The sequence below is a fragment of the Symphalangus syndactylus genome, chromosome 12 (genome assembly GCF_028878055.3).
Source record: "Symphalangus syndactylus isolate Jambi chromosome 12, NHGRI_mSymSyn1-v2.1_pri, whole genome shotgun sequence".
NCBI classification, from domain to species: domain Eukaryota; kingdom Metazoa; phylum Chordata; class Mammalia; order Primates; family Hylobatidae; genus Symphalangus; species Symphalangus syndactylus.
In genome coordinates, this window is record NC_072441.2 from 134456356 (window position 1) to 134480088 (window position 23733).

At 42.0% G+C, this 23733-nt stretch overlaps 1 protein-coding gene across 4 annotated transcripts in view; it reads right to left on the minus strand.

Annotated features, from left to right (window-relative positions):
• The window catches only part of CFAP57 (cilia and flagella associated protein 57), an 89173-nt gene that overhangs the window by 56240 nt on the left and 9200 nt on the right, over positions 1-23733 (minus strand). For all 4 annotated transcript variants that reach the window (XM_055255405.2, XM_063627599.1, XM_055255407.2 and 1 more), the window contains exons 3-9: positions 21810-22126; positions 19783-20069; positions 18013-18220; positions 16513-16665; positions 5382-5521; positions 4428-4593; positions 3578-3691 (exon numbers count right to left, since the gene is read on the minus strand). In XM_055255405.2, the coding sequence (XP_055111380.1) occupies positions 3578-3691; positions 4428-4593; positions 5382-5521; positions 16513-16665; positions 18013-18220; positions 19783-20069; positions 21810-22126 (1385 nt within the window). The remainder of the gene's footprint in view (positions 1-3577; positions 3692-4427; positions 4594-5381; positions 5522-16512; positions 16666-18012; positions 18221-19782; positions 20070-21809; positions 22127-23733) is intronic.

The window sequence follows — 23733 nt, forward strand, 5'->3', positions numbered from 1 at the left end:
TTTTGTTTTGTTTTGAGACAGAGTCTCACTCTGTCGCCCAGGCTGGACTGCAGTGGCGTGATCTCGGCTCACTGCAACCTCCATCCCCCGGGTTCATGCCATTCTCCTGCCTCAGCCTCCCGAGTAGCTGGGACTACAGGTGCCCGCCACCATGCTCGGCTAATTTTTTGTATTTTTAGTAGAGATGGAGTTTCACCGTGTTATCCAGGATGATCTCCATCTCCTGAACTCATGATCTGCCCGCCTCAGCCTCCCAAAGTGCTGGGATTACAGGTGTGAGCCACTGCGCCCGGCCTACAGATTCCATTTTTATAGGAATTTGTCAGTTTAATCTATATATTAAAATTTATTTGCATAAAGTTCATAACATCCTTTCAGTTTTTTGTTTTGTTTTGTTTTTTTTGAGGTAGGGTCTCACTCTGTCACCCAAGGTAGAGTGCAGTGGCGTAATCTTGGCTCACTGCAACCTCCACCTCCCAGGTTCAAGTGATCCTCCTGTCTCAGCCTCCTGAGTAGCTGGGATTACAGGTGTGTGCCACCATGCCTGGCTGATTTTTGTAGTTTCAGTAGAGATGAGATTTCACCATGTTGGCCAGGCTGGTCTAGAACTCCCGATCTCAAGTGTTCCGCCTGCCTCAGCCTCCCAAAGTGCTGAGATTACAGGAGTGAGTGACTGCACCCGGCCCTCTTTCAGATCTTTCTAATGTCTATAGGACCTTTAGTGATATCCCCTTTTTAATCCTCATATTGGTTGTTGGTATCTCCATACTCCTAATTTTTTCTTGATCAGTCATGCCAAGGGTTTGTCTATTTCGTGTTTTCAAAGAATCAAATTTTGGCTTTGATGATGTTTTGTCTGTTTTTTATTTTATTAACTTCTGCTCTTATCTTTATTTCCTGCCTTTTATTTGAATTTAATTTGCTGTTCTTTTTCTAACTTCTTGAGATGGATGCTTATGTATCTTTTTTCATTTCCAACACAGTATATGTATTTAAGGTTATACATTTCCCTGTATGCATAGCTTTAGCTGCATCCTGTATCTGTATTTGTAAAAAATGTTACACATGTAATTCTAAAATATATCCCTAATTAGAGACCAGTGTTTTAAGTACTTGTAAAGTGATGAAACAAATGGCTGTTTTCCTGGACTGGTGAGCTCGGGCATCAGAATCACTTTCTGTACTTTCATCTGCATCTCCACAGTCACTTGAAGACTAATTATATTGTCGAAGCTGAGGAGGCTCAGCAGCTTTCATTAATAATGTTTGTGGGCCAGGCGTGGTGGCTCATGCCTGTAATCCCAGGACTTTGGGAGGCCGAGGTGGGCGGATCACCTGAGGTCAGTAGTTCAAGACCAGCCTGACCAACATGGAGAAACTCCGTCTCTACTAAAAATACAAAATTACCCGGGCGTGGTGGTGCATGCCTGTAATCCCAGCTACTCAGGAGGCTGAGGAAGGAGAATCGCTTGAACTCAGGAGGTGGAGGTTGCAGTGAGCCGAGATCGCGCCTCTGCACTCCAGCCTGGGTGACAGAGTGAGACTCCGTCTCAAAAACAAACAAAAATGCTTGTGTTTACATAACACTTTCACTTTCCACACATTTTTACTTTTCCTTCCAATGACCTGTTATTTGCTAAAGTCAATGGTCAGTTTTGGACTTTACATGACCTCCCTCTGACATCTAGTACGACTGACCACTTCAACCTTTCAGAAATTGTTTAGTTCCTTGGCTTCTTTGAGACAATTATCTGATTCTGAGTTCTCTTTGTATCGTTATTTTCAGTCTTTCATTGGCTCCTCTTCTTTCACCAGTCTCTTAAATGTTGGTCTTCCCTCTGCTGTCCAATATTCTTCTCAGATTCCACATAGGCCCTTGGTGATCTAATTTATGCCTCTGACTTCCTCTACTTTCTAATTCCCCAAATCTTCATACTCAGCCCTGACTTCTTTCCTGACCTCCACACACATATATCACACTTCTGGGCACATCAAATATAACACGGCCAAAACGGAACTTCATCTCTTTCTTCTCTCTGCCTCTGCTACTAAAGTCATGGTTTACTTCCTAACCCAGCTTTCACCTTCACATCCTAACTGCTCTCCATCACTCCAATTTCCTTCCACTCTAATCCTTCCTCAATACTATTCAGAGAGTTACCTTTCTGATCCCATTACTTTCTTGCTTAAATCCTTTCTGTTGTTTCTTGTCACTAGAGACTAAAGTCCAATTCCTTGGCATGGCATAACTACCTTCTACGATGCAGCCAGCCTTTCCTACTCCCTCTTTATCATCACTCAAATGTGTCCAGTGTTCCAGCCATATGAACCAACGAGTACTGCCCTGTTTCATATCTCCATTTCATCATCTCCAACAAGTCCTTCTGCCTAGAATCCCTCTCTTTTCCAAAGGCCTCTTCTCTCCAAATTCATCTGCTGACTTCTTACCCTTTCTATGCCTCTCCCTCTTAATCATGCCTCACATCTAATCTGCTACTCTAGGACCTAGTGATTTTAGTTTCTTTTTTTCTTTTCTCTCTCTCTCTCTTTCTTTCTTTCTTTTTCTTTCTTTCTTTCCTTTTTTTTTTTTTTCAGACAGGGTCTTACTCTGTCACCCGGGCTGGAGAGCAGTGGTGTGATCATGGCTTATTGCAGTCTTGACCTCCTGGGCCCAAGTGATCCTCCCACCGCAGCCTCCCAAGTAACTGGGACCACAGGTGTGTGCCACCACACCTGGCTAATATTTTTTACTTTTTGTAGAAACAGGGTCTCCTTATGTTGCCCAGGCTGGTCTCGAACTCCTGAGTGCAAGTGATCCTCCAACATCAGCTTCCCAAAGTGCTTAGATTATAGGCATGAGCCACCACGACTTTACTTTCTAAAATCATTTGAATCCATCCACTTCTCCCTAACTGTATCACCACCACTATTATCTATGGTGTAGATATCCACAATAGCCTCCTTACCATTTCTACCCTTGCCCCCTCAATAGTCTTCACTCTGCAGCCAAAGTAATCCTTCAAAATGCAAATCCGGTCATATCATTCTCTGCCCTGAAAGTCTTCCATGATTTCAAGGAATGAGAAGGATAAATCCTTACAAGGCCTACAAGTTTCTATGCATTTGGGCCCCTGTGACCTCTCCAATCTCAGCCCATCTTTACCCCATGGTTTATCCTGGCACCACATTCCGGGCCCACAGACTTTCACGTCCTCTGACACCCCATGAGTCTCCCATCTCTGGCCTCTGGATCCCTATCCGCAATGATTATCCCCACCAGTCCCGTCTGATTCACTCCTACTCACTCTTATAGGACCAAGCCTTTGCAAATACAGCCACCTAAATTATGCCACCCCCTTCATTATTTCTCTCACAATAACACCATGTTTTTCTTCCAGTGGAACTGCAATTAGTAATTACACTTGTCTGTGCATTTCTTTTATTGTCTCTTTCCCCAAGTAGACAGTGAACCCATGAGGAAAGGAGCCACCTCTCTTTTGTTCACCTGTATCCCACTGGCTGGCGGCATGCTTGGCTCCGTGCCCCTTGTTTCCCTGGAGACTGTCCACTCACTTACCTTCCCTGTGTGTCCTTTCAGGTTTGAGATGTTCTCTAGGCTCGTGGTGGTGTAAACGTGAATCACATTTCCATTGACTGCAGCAAACAGGTGACCTCCGTTGCTAAAGGAACACTACAGGGAAAGACAGCAAGAGAGCAAGCAAGCAGGAAGTGAGCGGTCTGATTAGAGGTTACAGTCAAGAGGTGCTTTTCCCAACGAGTTCAGACTGAAACTACGTGTGAGGGTGGGAGTGGGGGGAAGGTGCGAATGAGACTGAGGAGTGGCTGACATTTTCAGACACTTTCACTATTCCTGTAACTCATAGTAGCCAGATGCTTACACTGCCAGGCCCACAAATCATTAAGCCGTTGGGACCACAAGCAATCATTTTGCCTGTAGAAGCACGTTTCAGAGCTGGGGAAATAATTCCTGAAATCATTGCCTTGTTTCTGCAGGTCACCTCGGGGAAAGCTGATGAGCCCTTTACCACCTCTCACCACTGATGCTTATTTTTCCCTGGCTCCTCCGTCTCCAACCTCACCTTCCTAGCTGTGACTCTGATTCTGAGATTACTTTTCTTTTAAAATATTTGTTAATACTCCACAATTACAGACAGGACTTATCATAGCGGGGATCTCACAAGGTTTTAGGTTCAATGAAATCGTCTGGTGGACATAAGAAAATGGGGATGGACCCATATACTCAATAAGGTTGCTGGGAAAAGAACTGGATTTCCCCCTCCCCCACTTTTTTAAGTCACTATAGTTCTCCAAGACAGATTTTGGTCCCACTTCCCCAGACCATGTTAGTTCCTGCTGTTTCAGCCATGGCTTTCTAAGAAACTGGACTTTTGTCTGCAGTTTTTTACCTCTCTGCATCCTCTAACAGAGTATTCTTTGAAAGAACGTATATCATCAATGAGTAGATTCATGAGGCGTAGTTTGTCAGCAAATCCTACTACGATGAAGTGTCCAGATGGATGAAGGCTGATGGAATATGCCTCTTCTTGGTATTCCTTAAATAGTTCCAGAGTGCTGTGAAAAAGATCAATTACTGAATTGTAAGCCTAGCTCACTAAATCCCTCCAGTCATCTACTGTATCTGATATATATTGTTATCATAGTATTTGAGACACACTACTATTGGCAATTGTTGGTTCCTCTCTTTTCTAGATTTTGGTTATTAGGGGATAGCGTCCAGCACGGAGCATGGTAGATAGGGAGACTGGTCAAGGTGTGGTCTAGCAATGCTGAAGACATCGCTCTGTTTAGATCCCAAAATTCATGAGTATTGTCCAAGTACTTTTTCCCCAGAAGCCCCAGAAGTTGTACACAAGAACAAAGAAAACAGTAGGGGGTGGGGATCCATCTAGGGTTGGAGCTTCCCAGGGAAGCTGTGCTGGAAGGTAAAGTCAGGAGGGAGTTGGGGGTGGTTGAGATAGTGGTGTCCTGGGAGAAAGAGGAGGAAGAAAGGGTCTGGGGAGCTCCCTGAAGCAAAGAGCAGTCCCTGTGGGAAACAAGGGGATAGGAGAGCTGGAGGGACACAGGAGTTTATGTAAGAAGGCGAGAGACTGGGGTGTTATCTTCATCTCTTCATGTCCCCAGTGTCCAGCATGTGGTAAGCATTAAATAAACCACAAAGTAGTTTTCTAGCCCATGCAAGAGTGAGAAACAGGTAGGCTAACTGACTTAATTTTTTAAAAATCTTTTCCAACTGAAAGCTTCTAAATAATTAAAGTTTGGAACACTGTAATTAAAATAATTCACATAAATTAACAACTGGAGTCTTGCATAATAAAGTAGGCAAGCCTTTCATTCCTTACTTGGTTTCATAATTCCAAAGGCGGATGGATCGATCCAGAGAACAGGTGGCTATAAGGGGTTTGCGGATGCAGGTAGCTAGACCGGTGATGGGTGCTGAGTGCAATGGATACATCAAATACTCAAAGTGAGCAGGCTCCCCCTAGAGAAATCATACAGAACAAGATCCCGCAGAGTAAGCAAAAGGCTGGCTGTACATGTCAGCTCTAATTAGTTCCCAGGAACATTAATTAGCCTGGGTGCACAGAAATCAGGCTGTGGCCAAACTGTTTGAATATTATGCGTATTTTCCTGAGCCAATATTATGATGATTGTTATTATTTTTATTTTATTTTACGTTTGAGACGGAGTCTTGCTCTGTCCTCCAGGCTGGAGTGCAGTGGTGTGATCTCAGCTCACTGCAAGCTCCACTTCCCGGGTTCACGGCATTCTCCTGCCTCAGCCTCCCGAGTAGCTGGGACTACAGGTGCCTGCCACCACACCCGGCTAATTTTTTTTTGTATTTTTAGTGGAGACGGGGTTTCACTGTGTTAGCCCAGGATGGTCTCGATCTCCTGACCTCGTGATCCGCCCGCCTTGGCTTCCCAAAGTGCTGGGATTACAGGCGTGAGCCACCATGCTCGGCTGAGCCAATATTAGTTTTAAACATTATCTTAATGGCAATAAAATATTTTCTTCAATGGATATCTTAGAATTTAATTTAACCCTTCCTCTGCTGTAGGAACATTTAAGTGGCTTCCAATTTTTGTTATTTATTATAGGAATAACACTAGACTAAATATCCTTGCACAAGTCTTTGTGTATCTCTCTGATTATTTCCTTAGCATAGATTTCTAGAAGTGGAATACTGGGAAAAATTGTATGAATGATTTTTAAGGATCTGGATAAATAATGCCAAGTTTCTCTCTGGAGAGACTGCACTAATTATCACCAGTAGCAAATGAGAGTTGGATGGATGATTTTAAATTGAAATGCATCCTACTGCACTGCTTATGTAGGTTACAGATGTCTGTCATCAGAGGCATTGTTTCTGGAACACCTGAATGAGGAGTGATTGTTGGGAAATTTAATGAGATGTACATATTTAGGTCTGTTCACAAGCCAAGACAATGGCTGAAATGGATTCTTTTTTTCAAATTCTGCCCCTCTGCCACTTATAAATGTATCTGCATCCACTCTATCCTACGCTAGTATCTCCCATCCAAGTACTAACCAGGACTGACCCTGCTTAGCTTCTGAGATCAGACAAGATCAGGTGCATTCAGGGTGTTATGGCTGTAGACCCTACTATCTCAGAGAAAGAGATGCTATGCTGGGTAGGCAGGCACAGGTTATTGTTATTCTTCTCCATCTGTTACCCTTTCTTTCTCCAATATCTTCAACCTGCCTGTCTCTATGAGCACATTCCTATTAGCTTTTACACACTCAAATCTCTCTTGTCTTAAAAACAAAAGCAATGCTCTCTCTTCCCCCTCTGCCTGAGGAGTCATGTAATGATGGGGAATCACACAAGTGGGCTTACTGGTTTCACTGCAAATGCATGACCACAAACCTCCAGTGGGCATTTAACCCTGCCTGGTAACTCTACCATATTTTTCAATAAATTCACATTCTAAATATCCAAGATAAGTATTTCATACTGTTTATTCTCCTTTTCAAACATTCCAAACTTCTTCTTCCAATTCTAAATCTCATCTGATGACACTATCTCATATTTCCTTGCTTTCTGTATCTTTGTTTTCATTTTGCATCTCAGAAGCAGACTTGCAGAGGTTCATCATAAATTCATATAAGACAAATTTTATTTTATTTCACTCCTTTCTTCCTCAATTTTTACTTCTGTTCCTCCCTATGATAAGCACCAACAAATGGATTTTATGTATGTCACTGACTATATACATATGTGTTTTATATTTCTATAAATGACATTGTGCTTCAGATCTCATTCTGTACTTTTACTTTTTTCTCAACACGAAATTTTTAAGGAATCATCTATGTTGCAGTATATATAATTTGCTTCTAACTGATGTTTGATATTCTACAATATGCATCTAGCTACTTTACTTCTTCATTACCACTAGGGATGAACATATGGATTGTCTTCAACTCTCCACTGCTACAAACACTATGGTGAATATCTTTGTCCATGCTTTTTTTTTTTTCTTTTTTTCTTTTGAGACGGAGTTTTGCTCTGATGCCAGGCTGGAGTACAGCGGCGTGATCTCGGCTCACTGCAACCTCCGCCTCCCAGGTTCAAGTGATTCTCCTGCCTCAGCCTCCCTAGTAGCTGGGACTGCAGGCACATGCCACCATGCCCAGCTAATTTTCGTATTTTTAGTAGAGACAGGGTTTCACCATGTTGGCCAGGATGGTCTCGATCTCTTGACCTCGTGATCCACCCGCCTCAGCCTCCCAAAGTGCTGGGATTACAGGCGCGAGCCACCACGCCCGGCCTGTCCATGTTCTTTAATGGCTCTTTAGGATCAAATTCCTGGTATGTATCCAGTGCAGACTACTGGATAACAAGGTACATGCATTCTCTATTTGACCAAGAACTATCAGATTCCTTGCTAGAATGGCTGTAGCAGTTTACACTCCCATCATCACCATATTAGGGTTATCATTCTCTCCTGTCCTCAGAAATCTCTGGTAATAACTAGATTTTTAATTTTTGACAATATAGTAATGAAACTTCTCATAAAGAAGCATCTCAGAGTTGTATTAATTTGCATTTTTCTGTTCACAGGCAACAAATTTCCCTACGGCAGCACCCAAAGGCTTGAAATTAGCCATTCCAAGTGTGTCCAAAAAACTAAAGGAAACTATGATTAAACAAGTAAAGGTAGGGATGATATGCATCAAATAGAGAAGAATAAAAGGATCCCATCAATATAGGGATAGACCTGTAAGAAAATAGAAATTCTAGAGTTAAAAAGTACAATAACTGAAATGAAAAATCCACTAGAGGTGCTCAAGAATAGATCTGAACTGGCAGAAGAATCAGTGAACTTTATAGATCGGTAAAGATTAAGCAATTTGAAGAACAGAGAGGAAAAATAATTAGAAATTTACAGAGCCTCAGAAAAATGTGGGACACCATTAAGCACACCAACTGATGCATAAGGTGAATGCTAGAAGGAGAGGAGAAAAAGAAAGGAGCAGAAAAAACGTTTTCATAAATAATTGCTGAAAATACTATGAATTTATTGGGAAACATCAATGTACACATATAGGAAGCTCAATGAACTCCAAGTAGGAAAAACGCAAAGAGTTCCACAAACAGACACATTTTGGTAAAAAATAATGAAAGCTAAAGATGAGAAGAAAATTTTGAAAGCATCAATAGAAAAACGACTGATCACTTACAAAAGAGCCCCAATAAGATTAATAGCAGATATCTCAGCAACAACAATGGATGCCAGAAGAGAATGGCGTAACATGTTCGAAGTGCTTAAAGAAAAAGCTGTCAAACAAAAATCCAGCAAAGCTATTTCTTAGAACTAAAGGTGAAAAAAACATTGTCAAAAAAACTGGAAAAATATGTTGCCAGCAGATTTGACTTACAGAAAATACTAAAGGAAATCTTTTAGGTTGAAAGCAAGTTACTCCAGATAGTAATTCAAATCCACACAAAACAAAGAGCACTGGTAAAGGTAATTACAAAAGACAATATAAATATATATTTCATCATCTTTTAGCTGATTGAAAAAGCAATTGTATGAAACAATATGCATATAATATACTGTTGTTGCTGTAACATATAGAAATGTAATATATTTCCCAGTAATAGCACATAAATGTTGGGTGGGAACAAATGTGTACTGGATTAAAGAAATGACTTCAATGGTAACTCAAACTCAAGGAACAAATGAAGAGAACCAGAAACGATAGTAAAGGTTAACATAAAAAGACTATAAATATATAATTGCTCCCCATTCTAACCTCAGCTTCTTTAAAATATATAAAATTATATAAGGTAATAATTATAAGAATATGTTATTGGGGTTTGTAACACTCATAGATGTAATATGTATAACAATAATACCATTAAAAAGAGGAAAGGGAAGGTGGCTATGTGGCAATAACATTTCTATATGTTACTGGCATTAAGTTAGTATGAAATTGAATCAAACTGAATCTGATTATAATGAGTTAAAGTGTGTATGGTAAGCCCTAAGAAATAATTAAAAGTATACAGGGAAAAATAATTAAAGATATTAAAACACTACCTTAAAATTTTACTTAATGTGAAAGAAGGCATAGAGAGGAACAGAAGAACAAAAACCCCATGATACACACACACAAAAAGGTAAAATGGTAGACATAAATTCAACTATACCAGTAATAACATTAAATGTGAATTGATTAAGCAATCCAATCAAAAGTCAGAGATTTTCAGACTGGAATAAAAAAAGATTAAATTATATGATGTGTATAAGAGACACAGTTTGGAATCGAAGATACAAATATATTGAGAGTAAAAGGATGAAAAAAGATATACCATACAAACAGCAACAACAAAAATGCTGGTGTGGCTATAGTAAGATCAGGCAAAATAAGCTTCAAAATAGAAAATGTTACTAGAAATAGAGACATATTTTATAATGCAAAATGGTCAACCCATCAGGAAAATATATTAATTGTAAAGATAAGTGCACCTAAAAATAGAGCACCCAAATTTATAAAGTAAAAATTGTCAAGAATGAAGGAGAAAATAGACAGCTCAACAATAGGAGCTGAAGATTGCAGTATACCACTTTCTTTCTTTCTTTTGATTTTTTTTTTTTTTTTTGAGATGGAGTTTTTGCTCTTGTTGCCCAGGCTGGAGTGCAATGGCACGATCTCGGCTCACTGCAACCTCCGCCTCCCGAGTTCTAGCAATTCTCCTGCCTCAGCCTCTGGAGTAGCTGGGATTACGGGCATGAGCCACCACGCCCAGCTAATTTTTTTGTATTTTTAGTAGAGACTGGGTTTCACCATGTTGGTCAGGCTGGTCTCGACCTCCTGACCTTAGATGATCCACCCGCCTTGGCCTCCCAAAGTGCTGGGATTACAGGTGTGAGCCACCACACCTGGCTTTTTTTTTTTTTTTTGGGACGGAGTTTCACTCTCATTGCCCAGGCTAGAGTGCAATGGCACAATCTCAGCTCACTGCAACCTCTGCCTCCTGGGTTCCAGCAATTCTCCTGCCTCAGCCTCCCAAGTAGCTGGGATTACAGGCATACACCACCATGCCCGACTAATTTTGTATTTTTTTTAGTAGAGACGGTTTCTCCATGTTGGTCACGCTGGTCACGAACTGCTGACCTCAGGTGATCCACCCACCTCGGCCTCCCAAAGTGCTGGGATTACAGGCGTGAGCCACCACACCTGGCCATGCAATACACCACTTTCAAAAAAATCAAGACAAGTAGGCAGAAGATAACGAGAAACAGAAGATTCGAACAACACTAAAAACCAACCAGACCTAACAGACATATATAGAACACCCAACTCAATAATAACAGAATATACATTCTTCTCAAGTGCATATAGAGCAGTCTCCAGAATAGATTATATGCCAGGCCAAAAACAAACCTTAATAAATTTAAAAGAATAGAAATAATACAAAATATATTCTCTAAGCACAGTGGGATTAAATTAATAATTAATAACAAACAGAAAGAAACTGGAAAACTCACAAAGAAGTAGAAATTTAACAACACACTCCTAAAACCAATGGGTCAAAAAGAAATCAAAAGAGAAATTCCAAAATATTTGAGATGAATGAAAATAAAGACATAACATAGCAAAATTTATGGTAAGCAATATTAAGAGGAATTTTTTTCTGGCTGCAAATACTTACATTTTCAAAAAAGAAAGATCTTAAGTAAATAACCTAATCTACCTTAAGACACTGGAAAAAAAAAAAAAAGCAACCTAAACCTAAAGCAAGCCAAAGGAAGGAAACAGTAAAGATTAGAGTGAACATTAATGAAATAGAGAATAGCAAAGCAATAGAGAAAAATCAATGAAACCGAAAGCTGGTTCTTTAAATTTAGAGACCAAAAAAAGGGGGGGGGGTGGAAAATCATATTAATATAATCAGAAATGAAAGAGGGAATATTACTTTTTTTTTTTTGAGACAGAGTCTTGCTCTGTCACCCAGGCTGGAGTGCAGTGGCATGATCTTGGCTCACTGCAAGCCCCGCCTCCCGGGTTCACGCCACTCTCCTGTCTCAGCCTCCCGAGTAGCTGGGACCACAGGTGCCCGCCACCACACCTGGCTAATTTTTTGTATTTTTAGTAGAGACGGGGTTTCACCGTGTTAGCCAGGATGGTCTCGATCTCCTGACCTCGTGATCTGCCAGCCTCAGCCTCCCAAAGTGCTGGGATTACAGGCGTGGGCCACTGAGCCTGGCCAAAAGAGTGAATATTACTATTAAGCTTACGGAAATAAAAAGGATCATAAAGGAATACTATGAACAATTGTATGCCACTAAATTAGACAAATAGACAAATTCCTAGAATGACACAAAAACTGAAACTGGCTCAAGAAGAAATAGACAATCTAAATAGATGAAAATAGGTAAAGAGATTAATTAGAAAAAGAAAGTTTCCACAGAGAAAAGCCCAGGCCCAGATGACTTCACTGGTGAATTCTACCAAACACTTAAAGAAAAATTGATACCAATTCTTCACAAACACTTCAAAAAATTAGAAGAGGCTGGAACACTTCCCAACTAATTCTATGAGGCCCTGATGCAAAAGCAGTCAAAGACATCACAAGAAAACTACAGATCACTATTTCTTATAAATATAGATACAAAAATCCTCAACAAAATACTAGTAAATTGAATATACTAACATGAAAATGATTATATACTATGGCCAAGTGGATTTTATCCCAGGAATGCAAGGGTGGTTTAACATCTGAAAATCACTTAGTATAACATACTATATTATTAAAGTAAAAACGAAAACTCACACAATCATTTCAATAGACATAGAAAAAAAAATTTGACAAAATCCAACAGCCGTTCATGATAAAAACATTCAACAAACTAGGAATAGAAGGGAACTTTCTCAGCCTGATAAACAAAAAACCTACAGACAACATCAAACTTAATCATTAAAGACTGGATGCAGCCGGGCGTGGTGGCTCACGCCTGTAATCCCAGCACTTTGGGAGGCCAAGGCGGGTGGATCATGAGATCAGGAGATCGAGACCATCCTGGCTAACACAGTGAAACCCCGTCTCTATTAAAAATACAAAAAATTAGCCAGGTGTGGTGGCAGGTGCCTGTAGCTCCAGCTACCTGGGAGGCTGAGGCAGGAGAATGGTGTGAACCCGGGAGGCGGAGCTTACAGTGAGCCGAGATTGTGCCACTGCACTCCAGCCAGGGTGACAGAGCAAGACTCTGCCTCAAAAAAGGAAAAAAAAAAGGACTGGATGCTTTCTCCCTAAGATTAGGAACAAGACAAGGATCTGCTCTCATCACTGATATTTGACATGATACTAGAGGTTCTAGCCATGGCAACTAGGCAAGGAAAATAAGTAACAGGTATTCACAGATTGGAAAGGAAGACTAAAACTACCTCTATTGCAGATATCATGATCTTATATATAGAAAATCCTAAGGAATTCACTAAAAACACTGATAAAATTTGGATATTTGTCTCCTCCAAATCTCATGTTGAAATGTAATCCCCAGTGTTGAAGGTGGGACCTGGTGGGAGGTGCTTGGATCATTGAGGGCATATCCCTCATGAATGGTTTAGTGACATCCCCTTGGTGATGAGTGAGTTCATGAGAGATCTGGTTGTTTAACAGTGTGTGGCATCTCTCACCTCCCTCTCTTGCTCCTGCTCTCACCATGTGATGTGCCTACTACCCCTTCATCTTCCACCATGATTGTAAGCTTCCTGAACCCTTACCAGAAGCAGATGCCAACACCATGCTTCCTGTACACCCTGCAGAACCATGAGCCAATTAAACTTCCTTTCTTTGTAAATTACTCAGTCTCAGGTATTCGTTTATAGCAACGCCAGAATAACCTAATACAAAAACTATTGGAACTAATAAATGAGTTTGGCAAGGTTGCAGGAGACAAGATCAGTATGCAAAAATTAATTGTATTTCTATACACTTAGAATGAACAATCCAAAAATGAAATTAGGAAAATAATTCAATTTACAATAGCATCAAAAAGAAGAAAATTTTTCAGAATATATTTAATAAAAGAAGTGTAAAAGTTATACTCTGAAAACTGGAAAACATTCTTGAAACAAATTAAAGACAATCTAAATAAATGGAAAATATCTCATGCTCAAGAATTGGAAGGCTTAATATTGTTAAGATGGCAACAGTCCCCACATTGATCTATAAATTCAGTGCAATCCCTATGAGGATCCCAGATGGCTTCTTGCAGAAATTGAAAAGCTGACTGTAAAATCCATATGGAATTGCAAGGGACACAGACTACCCAAAACAATCTGATAAAGTAGACTAAAGTTGCAAGATTCACAATTCCCAATTTTAAAGCTTGCTACAAAGCAGCAGTAATCAAGACAGTGTGGTACTGGCATAAAGATAGACAGATCAATGGAACAGAATTGGAAGTCCTGAAACAGACCCATGTGTCAATGGATTTCCAACAAGATGCCAAGACTACTCAATGGAGAAAGACTAGCCTTTTCAACAAGTGGTGCTGTGACGACTGGATATCTACATGCCAAAGAATGAAGTTGGACCCCTATACCATCCCATATACACAAATGAATTCAAAATGGATTAAAGACTTAGATGTAAGAGCTAGCACTATGAAACTCTTAGAAGAAATGCAGAGGTAAATCTTCATGGCCTCAGGCATTGGCTTCTTAAATATAACACGAAAAGCACAACGAACAAAAGGAAAACAGATAAATTCAATTTCATCAAAATTGAAAACTGTTCATCAAAAGACAACATCAAAAAAGTGAAAAGACAACCCACAGAATGGGACATAGTATTTGCAAATCACATATCTGATAAAAGACATATCTAGAATTATAAATAACTGTTACAACTCAATAATAAAAAGACGTATGACTCAATTTTTTAAATGGGCAAAAAATCTGAATAGACATTTCTTCAAAGAAGAAATACAAATTCTTGAAACGATGTTCATCATCAATCACCATGTAAATGCAAATCAAAACCACAATGAGATACCACTTCTTACCCACTAAGATGGCTATAATAAAAAAGATAATAACAAGTTTTGACAAGAATATAGAGAAATCAGAATGCTCATATACTGCTTATGGGAATATAAAATGGTCCAGCCACTTGGAAAACAGTATGGCAGTTCCTCAAATAATTGAACATGAAGTTACCATATGACTCAGCAATTCCACTTCTAGGAAGAGAAATGAAAACCCATCCACATAAAAACTAGTTGCATTATTCATAAAAGCCAAAAGGTAGAAACAACCCAAATATACAAATTTGGTGAATAAAATATAGTATATCCATATAATTAAATATTATTTGGCCATAAAAAAGGAATGAAGTACTGATACATGCTACAACATGGATGAACATTGAAAACATGCTGGCCAGATGTGGTGGCTCAAGTTTGTAATCCCAACACCTTGGGAGGACAAGGCAGGTGGACTGCTTGAGCTCAGGAGCTCAAGACCAGCCTGGGAAACATGGCAAAACCCTGTCTCTAGTAAAAAATACAAAAGCTAGCTGGGTGTGGTGGCGTGCACCTGTAGTCCTAACTACTTGGGAGGCTGAGGTGGGAAGACTGCTTGAGCCCAGGAGGTCAAGGCTGCAGTGAGCCATGATCACACCACTGCACTCCCATCTGGGTGACAGAGCAAGACCCTGTCTCAAAACAACAGCAAAACCCATTATGCTAAGTCAAAGAAGCCAGTCATAAAAGCCCACATGTTTTATGATTCCATTTGTATGAAATGTCCAGAATAGGCAAATCTATATATAGAGACATGAAGTAGGTAAGTAGTGGCCTAGGGCTGGGGTGGGGAGGGGTGATGATTGGGAGGATGGAGGAATAATAATAGCTAAAGGGTATGGGCTGTTTTTTTGGGGGGTGATAAAAATGTCCTAAGGCTGTCTATGATAAATGGTTGCATAACTCTTTGAATATACTAAAAACCACTGAATTGTATACTTCGAATAGGCAATTGGTATGTGAATCATAACTCAATTAAGTTATTATTAAAAAAAAGGACCATTACTGAGAAAGATATGTTAAATCTTCTACTATGATTGTAGATGCTCTATTTTCCTTGTTGTTCTGTCCAGTTTTGCTTTATATATTTTGAATCTATGGTATTAGGTACATGCAGACTTAAAATTGTAATATCTTATTGGTACTGAGCCATTTTAAGTACAATATGATCTCTATCTTTAATAGTGCTTTTTTGTTGTAATGTCTGCAGTGTATTTATACTAGCTTTCTTTGTTATTCCAAAACAGTAAAAAGGAAAAAGAAACATTTTTATATATGTATATTTGTGTACATGAGCAAATATAGCAATAGATTAAATGCCTTAAAATGTAATTTCTGGGTAAAAGGATATGTGGGATTTAAATGTGATAGACAATGCCAATATGTCTGTCCTCCAAAATTACTGTAGCAATCACAGTCCCATTGAGTCTATCAGCATGCTTCTATGTGAACATCTTAAAATTAGAATTTTGGGCCGGGCGCGGTGGCTCATGCCTGTAATCCCAGCACTTTGGGAGGCTGAGGCGGGCGGATCGCGAGGTCAGGAGATCCAGACCATCCTGGCTAACACAGTGAAACCCTGTCTCTACTAAAAATACAAAAAAATAGCCTGGCGTGGTGGCGGGTGCCTGTAGTCCCAGCTACTCAGGAGGCTAAGGCAGGAGAATGGCGTGAACCCGGGAGGCGGAGTTTGCAGTAAGCCGAGATCGTGCCACTGCACTCCAGCCTGGGCGACAGAGTGAGACTCTGTCTCAAAAAAAAAAAAAAAATTAGAATTTTGTTTTGCTCTGTATGAAGGGGATGCATGAGTTTATGCTAACTTATTTGGATTAAAATTTGCCCACATGGTGACTAGTCCCCCAGCCAGGCACATGGGCCCTGGTCTGGAAGGACCATTGCTGGAAAGACTCACCTTGCTGATCTCTGTCAGGGACATGGTGATGCTGTAGAGTTGGTTCTTACTGGTGCTGGCAACCAGAGTTTCCTCTGAGGGGCTGAAGCACAGGCAGAGAATGTCCTGTTTGTCGGACTGACTTGGATCATTGCTCTGAGGGTCCACAGGAATCTGCCCAAGATGCAAAACAGCTATCAGTAATGTCCCCGCGTTGTCAGTGTGGCCTTAGGCTTTTAGAGTTTTCTTTTTTTTTTTTTTTTGAGACGGAGTCTCGCTCTTTCGCCCAGGCCAGAGTGCAGTGGTGCAATCTCGGCTCACTGCAAGCTCTGCCTCCCGGGTTCACGCCATTCTCCTGCCTCAGCCTCCCGAGTAGCTGGGACAACGGGCACCCACCACTGTGCTCGGCTAATTTTTTGAATTTTTAGTAGAGATGGGGTTTCACCGTGTTAGCCAGGATGGTCTGGATCTCCTGACCTCGTGATCCGCCCACCTCAGCCTTCCAAAGTGCTGGGATTACAGGCGTGAGCCACTGCGCCCCGCCTAGGCTTTCAGAGTTTTCTTGGATAACTTTAGCTTACAGACTCCCAGACCAGGCTGCTTCCTGGGATCCTCCTATTCTTTGTTCTTTTGAGAGAGGGTCTGGCTCTGTCACCCAGACTGGAATACAGTGGCATGATCTTGGCTCAATGCAACTTCCACCTGCCAGGCTCAAGCCATCCTCTCACCTCAGCCTCCCAAGTAACTGGGACTACAGGTGCACACCACCACACCTGGCTAATTTTTTTTTTTTTTGAGACAGAGTCTTGCTCTGTCGCCCAGGCTGGAGTGCAGTGGTGTGATCTTGGCTTTCTACAACCTCTGCTGCCCGGGTTCAAGCAATTCTAGCTGGGATTACAGACATGTGCCACCATACCTGGCTACTTTTTGTATTTTGCATTTTTTTTTTCTTTTTTTGAGACAGAGTCTCAATCTGTCGCCCAGGCTGGAGTGCAGTGGAGCGATCTTGGGTCACTGCAACCTCTGCTTCCTGGGTTCAAGCTATTCTCCTGCCTCAGCCTCTCAAGTAGCTGGGACTACAGGCACACACAGCCACGCCTGGCTAATGTTTGTATTTTTAGTACAGACGGGGTTTCACCATGTTGGCCAGGCTGGTCTCAAACTCCTGACCACATTATTATTTTTTTTTTTTATTTTTTGTAGAGATGGGGTTTCACCATGTTGCCCAGGCTGGTCTAGAACTCCTGAGTTCAAGAGACCCACCCACCTTGGCCTCCCAAAGTGCTGGGATTACAGGCATAAGCCAATATGCTGGTCGATTTTCCTATTTTTAAACTCCAATTCTGTTCACCTCATCCTAAAACCTCTCTCAGGACAGACATCTCGAGTCACCATTTCACCATTTCTGCTCAGCAATCCTGCTCTATCCTTCCCCATCAGATGCCTTCTCAGAGAACTGCTGCTGGGGAACAAATGCCAATAGGACCCCCGTTTTGCTTCTTTTTTTTCTTCCCTCCTTACCCTGATTTCTCTGCTCTCACGGTAAAAATCCTTTTCTTCCATCTTCTCAAACAGCAGAACTCTCCCTGGCCCAGCAGAACAGGCAAATCCCTTTGAATAGGCTGCAATGGCAAACACCTGGGGCATGGACATCTGGCTGTGGCTACTGGCCGCCACCATCTGTTCATAGGAAGGGAGTGGAGAACTTACTGGCGGAAATTCAATCAGGCTGGAAACAAAAAAACAGCATACACAATTTACAGAGACAATCTTGAGGAGATGAATTCTTTTTTTTTTTTTTGAGATGGAGTCTCGCTCTGTCGCCCAGGCTGGAGTGCAGTGGCGCGATCTCGGCTCACTGCAAGCTCCGCCTCCCAGGTTCACGCCATTCTCCTGTCTCAGCCTCTCCAAGTAGCTGGGACTACAGGTGCCCGCCACCACGCCCGGCTAATTTTTTGTATTTTTAGTAGAGACGGGGTTTCATCGTGGTCTCGATCTCCTGACCTCGTGATCCGCCCGCCTCGGCCTCCCAAAGTGCTGGAATTACAAGCGTGAGCCACCGCGCCCGGCCCAAGGAGATGAATTCTGCCAGGGAGGAGAAAGAAGGCTGTCACTGGGTGTGACAGGAACCACCCAATGATCCCCTTTTCCACAGCCAAATACTACCCTTTGGCTTGGGAACTGTACACAATCTGCACACGGTCAAGCCTAGAAGCAAGAGAGTGCTCGGGGCGTGTGGAGCAGACACAGGCGAGAGTTGTAGAGGAAGAGAGCCACAGATACGCTTGGGCCAAGCCAAGGAGTCTGGGCTTTGTTCTGGGCGGCCTGGACCCCAGAGCTGAAGGACTGTGAACACAGCTCCTGGAGAAGGTTATGGGGACTTTTTAGGAAGCTCCTACATAATCACAACAACAACAACAACAAAAAAGAGCATATGCCATTGGCATGGGGAGATGGTAGTGAAATGGGTGGATTGAAGGTTACTGAGGAAGAAGAATCTACAGGATGTCATTGGGGTTGAGGGCCCAGGCTCTGGCGTCAGAGAGATCTGGGTTTGAATCCTGAGCCTGCCACTTATCAGCGCAATGATCTTGGGTAGGACACTTACCTCTTTGATCCTCAGTTTCCTTGTCTACAAAATGGACACGATAATAGTATGAACTATATAGGGTAAGAATCAAATGGGAATATTTATAAAATGTTTAAAGCAGTGTCTGGTGCATGTAACGGTACATTCCAATACACAGGAGATATGATTTTTACTGGTTGTCATGGAGGTAACGTGGCATCTCTATTACAATGGTCAATAACCACTCTTTCCTGAGATTGCACTTTACCCCTATCCTCTGTCAGATTTACCTAAAACATTTCCTTGCGCTTGTTGGTCTGTCTCCTCCTGCTGAATTATAAGTTCCTTGAGGACTTGTGTCCCCAGCATCTAGCAAGAGATGCCTTTTGTATACTACAAGGGCTTGGTGTACATGATTCCATTCATTAAATTAGCCACTGGAAAATATATTTTCTAAAAACTATAGTTTTGAAGACCAGTAATACTATAATGTTTATAAAATGAGGTTAGGTATAAAAAATAAAAAGAATTGTATCTAGCCTATGGTTATAACTGTTAAATTTGTGCTTAAATATAGATGAAAACTAGAGAGGAAGGGGGAAAATGGGCATAGTTGACTCTTACGGTAGAGGGGTTATGAGTGGTTTCTAAAGAGTGCTGTCTTCTGTATAATGCTGTTAGTACAATGAATGTGGGAGCACCAGCCCAGGAAGCACCATTACCTCTCTGATTCCTGGATGACATCCAGGCTCTTTGAGCCATCGGTAGGTTCCTTGACCATTATGCTGGTCTCCCAACGCTGATCTCCAGATTCAAAGAGGAAGAGTTTGCCTGTGTCAGTGCCAACGACAATCTTGTCATCAGCCACCCAGGTGTGGGCTAGATAGTTTTGGGGTTCTCCCCTGTGAAAGTTGGTTTGCTTCAGGGTTCCCTCAGCAAAACGGAGAAGCTTAAACATCCCATTTCCAGTGACACACACCTGAGTGTTATCCTGCGGACTGAAGCTCACCTGTAAAATGTGAGAGAATTGAAGAAAAAAATTTATGAAACTATTCTTGATGGAATTATTTCCCATTTTACAAATTAATATTTATTTCAGGCTGCTCAGAATATCTCCTAAACATCACAAAATCATATAATTTTATGCTGCATTTGATAAGGGCACACATCTATAATCCATTATATTTATAGGGATATGAGTCAAACTAGGAGTCACACTAGGAAATCTACAAAGGCCAAAGAGCAGAATGAGCAGCTTACGACAACAGCCACACCCGGTGCCAACAAAATGGAATAAAGCTCAGCTGGAAACACAGAAAAAGAGGGTCTGATAGGTTTACATAGCCCTGTCCAGGAGGAAAGAAACCACATGTCAGGGGATGCTATGTGGTCTCCTACCAACTGAACATCCTTCAACCACAGCTCCTATCCCAATGTACACCTGCTCCTCTACTTACAATGGGATCATGTCCTGTTAAACCCATCATAAGTTGAAAACACCATAAGTTGAAAATGGGCAAAGCCATGTGGCCACACAGCACCACACTGTAGAGTATCTTGGTTGTTACCCTCGTGATTGAGTGGCTGACTGGGGGCTGTGGCTGCAGCTGCTGCCCTGCATCATGAAAGCGTATCACTTGGTCTCTTTCTCCTGAGTGCATATCACTCTTGTACCATTGTAAAGACGAAAATTTTAAGTTAAACCATAGTAAGTTGGGGACTACCTGTACAGTGATAGGCAGTCAACCTGCTGTCCTGACTAGATAGTGAGCAACTTGAGGGGCTGTGGCTTTTTCATCTGTTTTCCCAGTGCTGGATTCATCATGGGCATCCAATAAATGGTTGCTGAATCTACTTAGTCAGAGCAGGAGGTGCTTCATCAGGCCTCACTGTGGCCTGGTTGAAATACCCTTCTGGTTCTACCGCCTTTGGTCTGATTCTGGAATAACCACCCAGCAGCTTTCTGATTACTATTATAATTTCACCTCTCAACTTCTCTATTACTAGGAAGGGAATACACTGGATAAATGATGTGAGCATTCTGGTTGTGATATGCTGGTTTACACATCAGTATCTTGTGAGTTGAATAATTGAGTCTATGCCAGAGACACTGATTAGCTAGAATCCCTGAACATGAACAGAACTGAATCGTTGAACTTCTGGAATTGAGTGCTAGATCCTAGACTAGGGTGAGTGAACCAAGATCAAACCTCCTTGGGACCCCCTGCCTAAGCCATCAATCAGGTTCCTGAGGGGTCTTCTTCCTTTTGCCCTCAAGACACAATAGAAGGTTCTGCTCCTCACATAACTGCAACTTCAGCAACAGCTTCCTAAAGACCTACCATGTTACATCACATTTCGGAAATCTTCCCACTGCCCGGCAATGCTGCTGGAAAAAGAGGCTAGGACCAGGGAGAGAAAGCAAGTTTTATTAACCCGCTTCTGGGCCAAACCTGTGACCAGAAAGCAGTTCTGGGCCAGAGTAAAGAAGACAGGAGCTGGAGTTGGGGAACTCCTGGCTCTGCTATTCACTACCTCTGTGATCTTGAGTGAGTTACTCAACCTCTTGGAGCCTCAGTTGTCTCATCTGTAAAATGGGGATAATGATTGTGCATACCTTATATGGTTGTTGTAAGAATAAATTTTAAAATGCATGGAGGAAATTGGAACTATGGTACATAGAAAACATTCAATAAAAAATAGTTCTATTTTTTATCATTTTCATGATACTTGTCACACTACTAGGTACCTGGTAGACAGGGTTGTTCTGAGTGTCGATTCTAACAATGGCCATTACTTTCTGTTTTTCCCACAGCCAGTAGACAAGATTTGACTCTGGAGGTGATGTCTGAGCCAATAGGTATTTGGAGTCTGGAGAAAAAGCCATGCTAATAAATTTCTGAACTTGGAAGTCAAAATTATTAAGAACTTTGCGCTTCCGGCAAGGGATGGATGACAATTCATAAATGGTGATGGCAGGTTTCTCTTGCACAGTCTCAGAGATAGCGAGGTACCGCCGATTGGGACTGATGGACAAGGCCAACATGCCCTGACTCTTGTCTGAGCCTGCAAACAGAGGAAAAAGGAAATCATCAAGGTAGATCACACTTTCACCAGGATTCAACAGGAACCAGGCACAGTAGTGGACACTGGAGTGGACAGTGGTGGACACAAAGAAGAAAGGCGGCCTTGGCATAGCTGTGTTGCAGTATTATGAAAATAACCAGGGGCCAGGCGTGGTGGCTCATGCCTGTAATCCCGGCACTTCAGGGGGCCGAGGCGGGCAGATGACTTGAGATGGGGAGTTCGAGACCAGCCTGGCCAACATGGTGAAACCCTGTCTCTACTAAAAATAAAAAAATTAGCCAGGTGTGGTGGCAGACACCTGTAATCCCAGCTAACTCGGGAGGCTGAGGCAGGAGAATCACTTGAACCTGGGAGGCGGAGATTGCAGTGAGCTGAGATCATGCCACTGCACTCCAGCCCGGGAGACGGAGCAAGACTCTGTCCCCAAAAGAAAATGACTAGGGCAGGCACCTCAGAGGATGCAGTGGGAGGAGAAGTCAGGGAAACCTTCCTGAAGGAGGGCAGGGGGTGAGGTGAGATGGGGGCTGGGTGGCAGATGGCAGGAGGAGCTTGAGCCCCGGGGTGGATGTGACGAAGGGTACAGCATAGTGCGAGAACTGCAAGGAGTGGGTGTTGCTGGAGCATTTCGTGTGAGATGGGGTGACCAAAGATGGGCCTAAAGAGGTGGAATAGGGTCAGACCGTAGAGGCCTTTATCCTCTGAGTGGTTAGCTCATCACTCCTCCTCTACTCCAGAGGTTGGGATGCCAACTACTGGATTCCTCAGCCTCCCTTGCGGTTAGCTGATGTGTGTGACATTCTGGCCGTGAGATGGAGGCAGAAGTCTTCTGGAGTGGCTTTATGATAAAGCTGGTGCTTCCCTGAAAACCAGACAGATGTCTTCTATCCTCTTTTCCCTGAAATCTAGAGGTGATATCTAGAGATAGAGCACTCATCTTGCAACCATGAAGTAATAAGAATGAAAATGAAGGCTGTGATCCTGTAGAAAACAGAGCCTCAGGCAAAGATGAAAGTGCAAATACTTTATTTGGGAAATGCAATCAGGGTCACATTATGGTTTTCGAAGGCTCTAGGTACTTTTGATTTCATGGCCCCCTCCTTCATTAAAAAATGTTTAAAAATATATTTATAGGCCGGGCGCGGTGGCTCATGCCTGTAATCCCAACACTCTGGGAGGCCGAGGTGGGTGGATCACCTGAAGTTGGGAGTTCGAGACCAGCCTGACCAACATGGATAAACCCTGTCTCTACTAAAAATACAAAATTAGCCAGTCATGGTGGCGCATGCCTGTAATCCCAGCTACTCAGGAGGCTGAGGCAGGAGAATCACTTGAACCCAGGAGGTGGAGGTTGCGGTGAGCCGAGATTGAGCCATTGTACTCCAGCCTGGACAACAAAAGCGAAACTCTTGTCTCAAAAAAAAAAAAAAAAAAAATATATATATATATACACACACACACACACACACACACACACACTATTTTAAAATATATGCAGTAATATACTTTATGACTGTATTGGTATAAAGAGGAATATAATCTAGTCTGGATTCACTATTATATATTCACGTTTTTTTTCTGATTTTCAT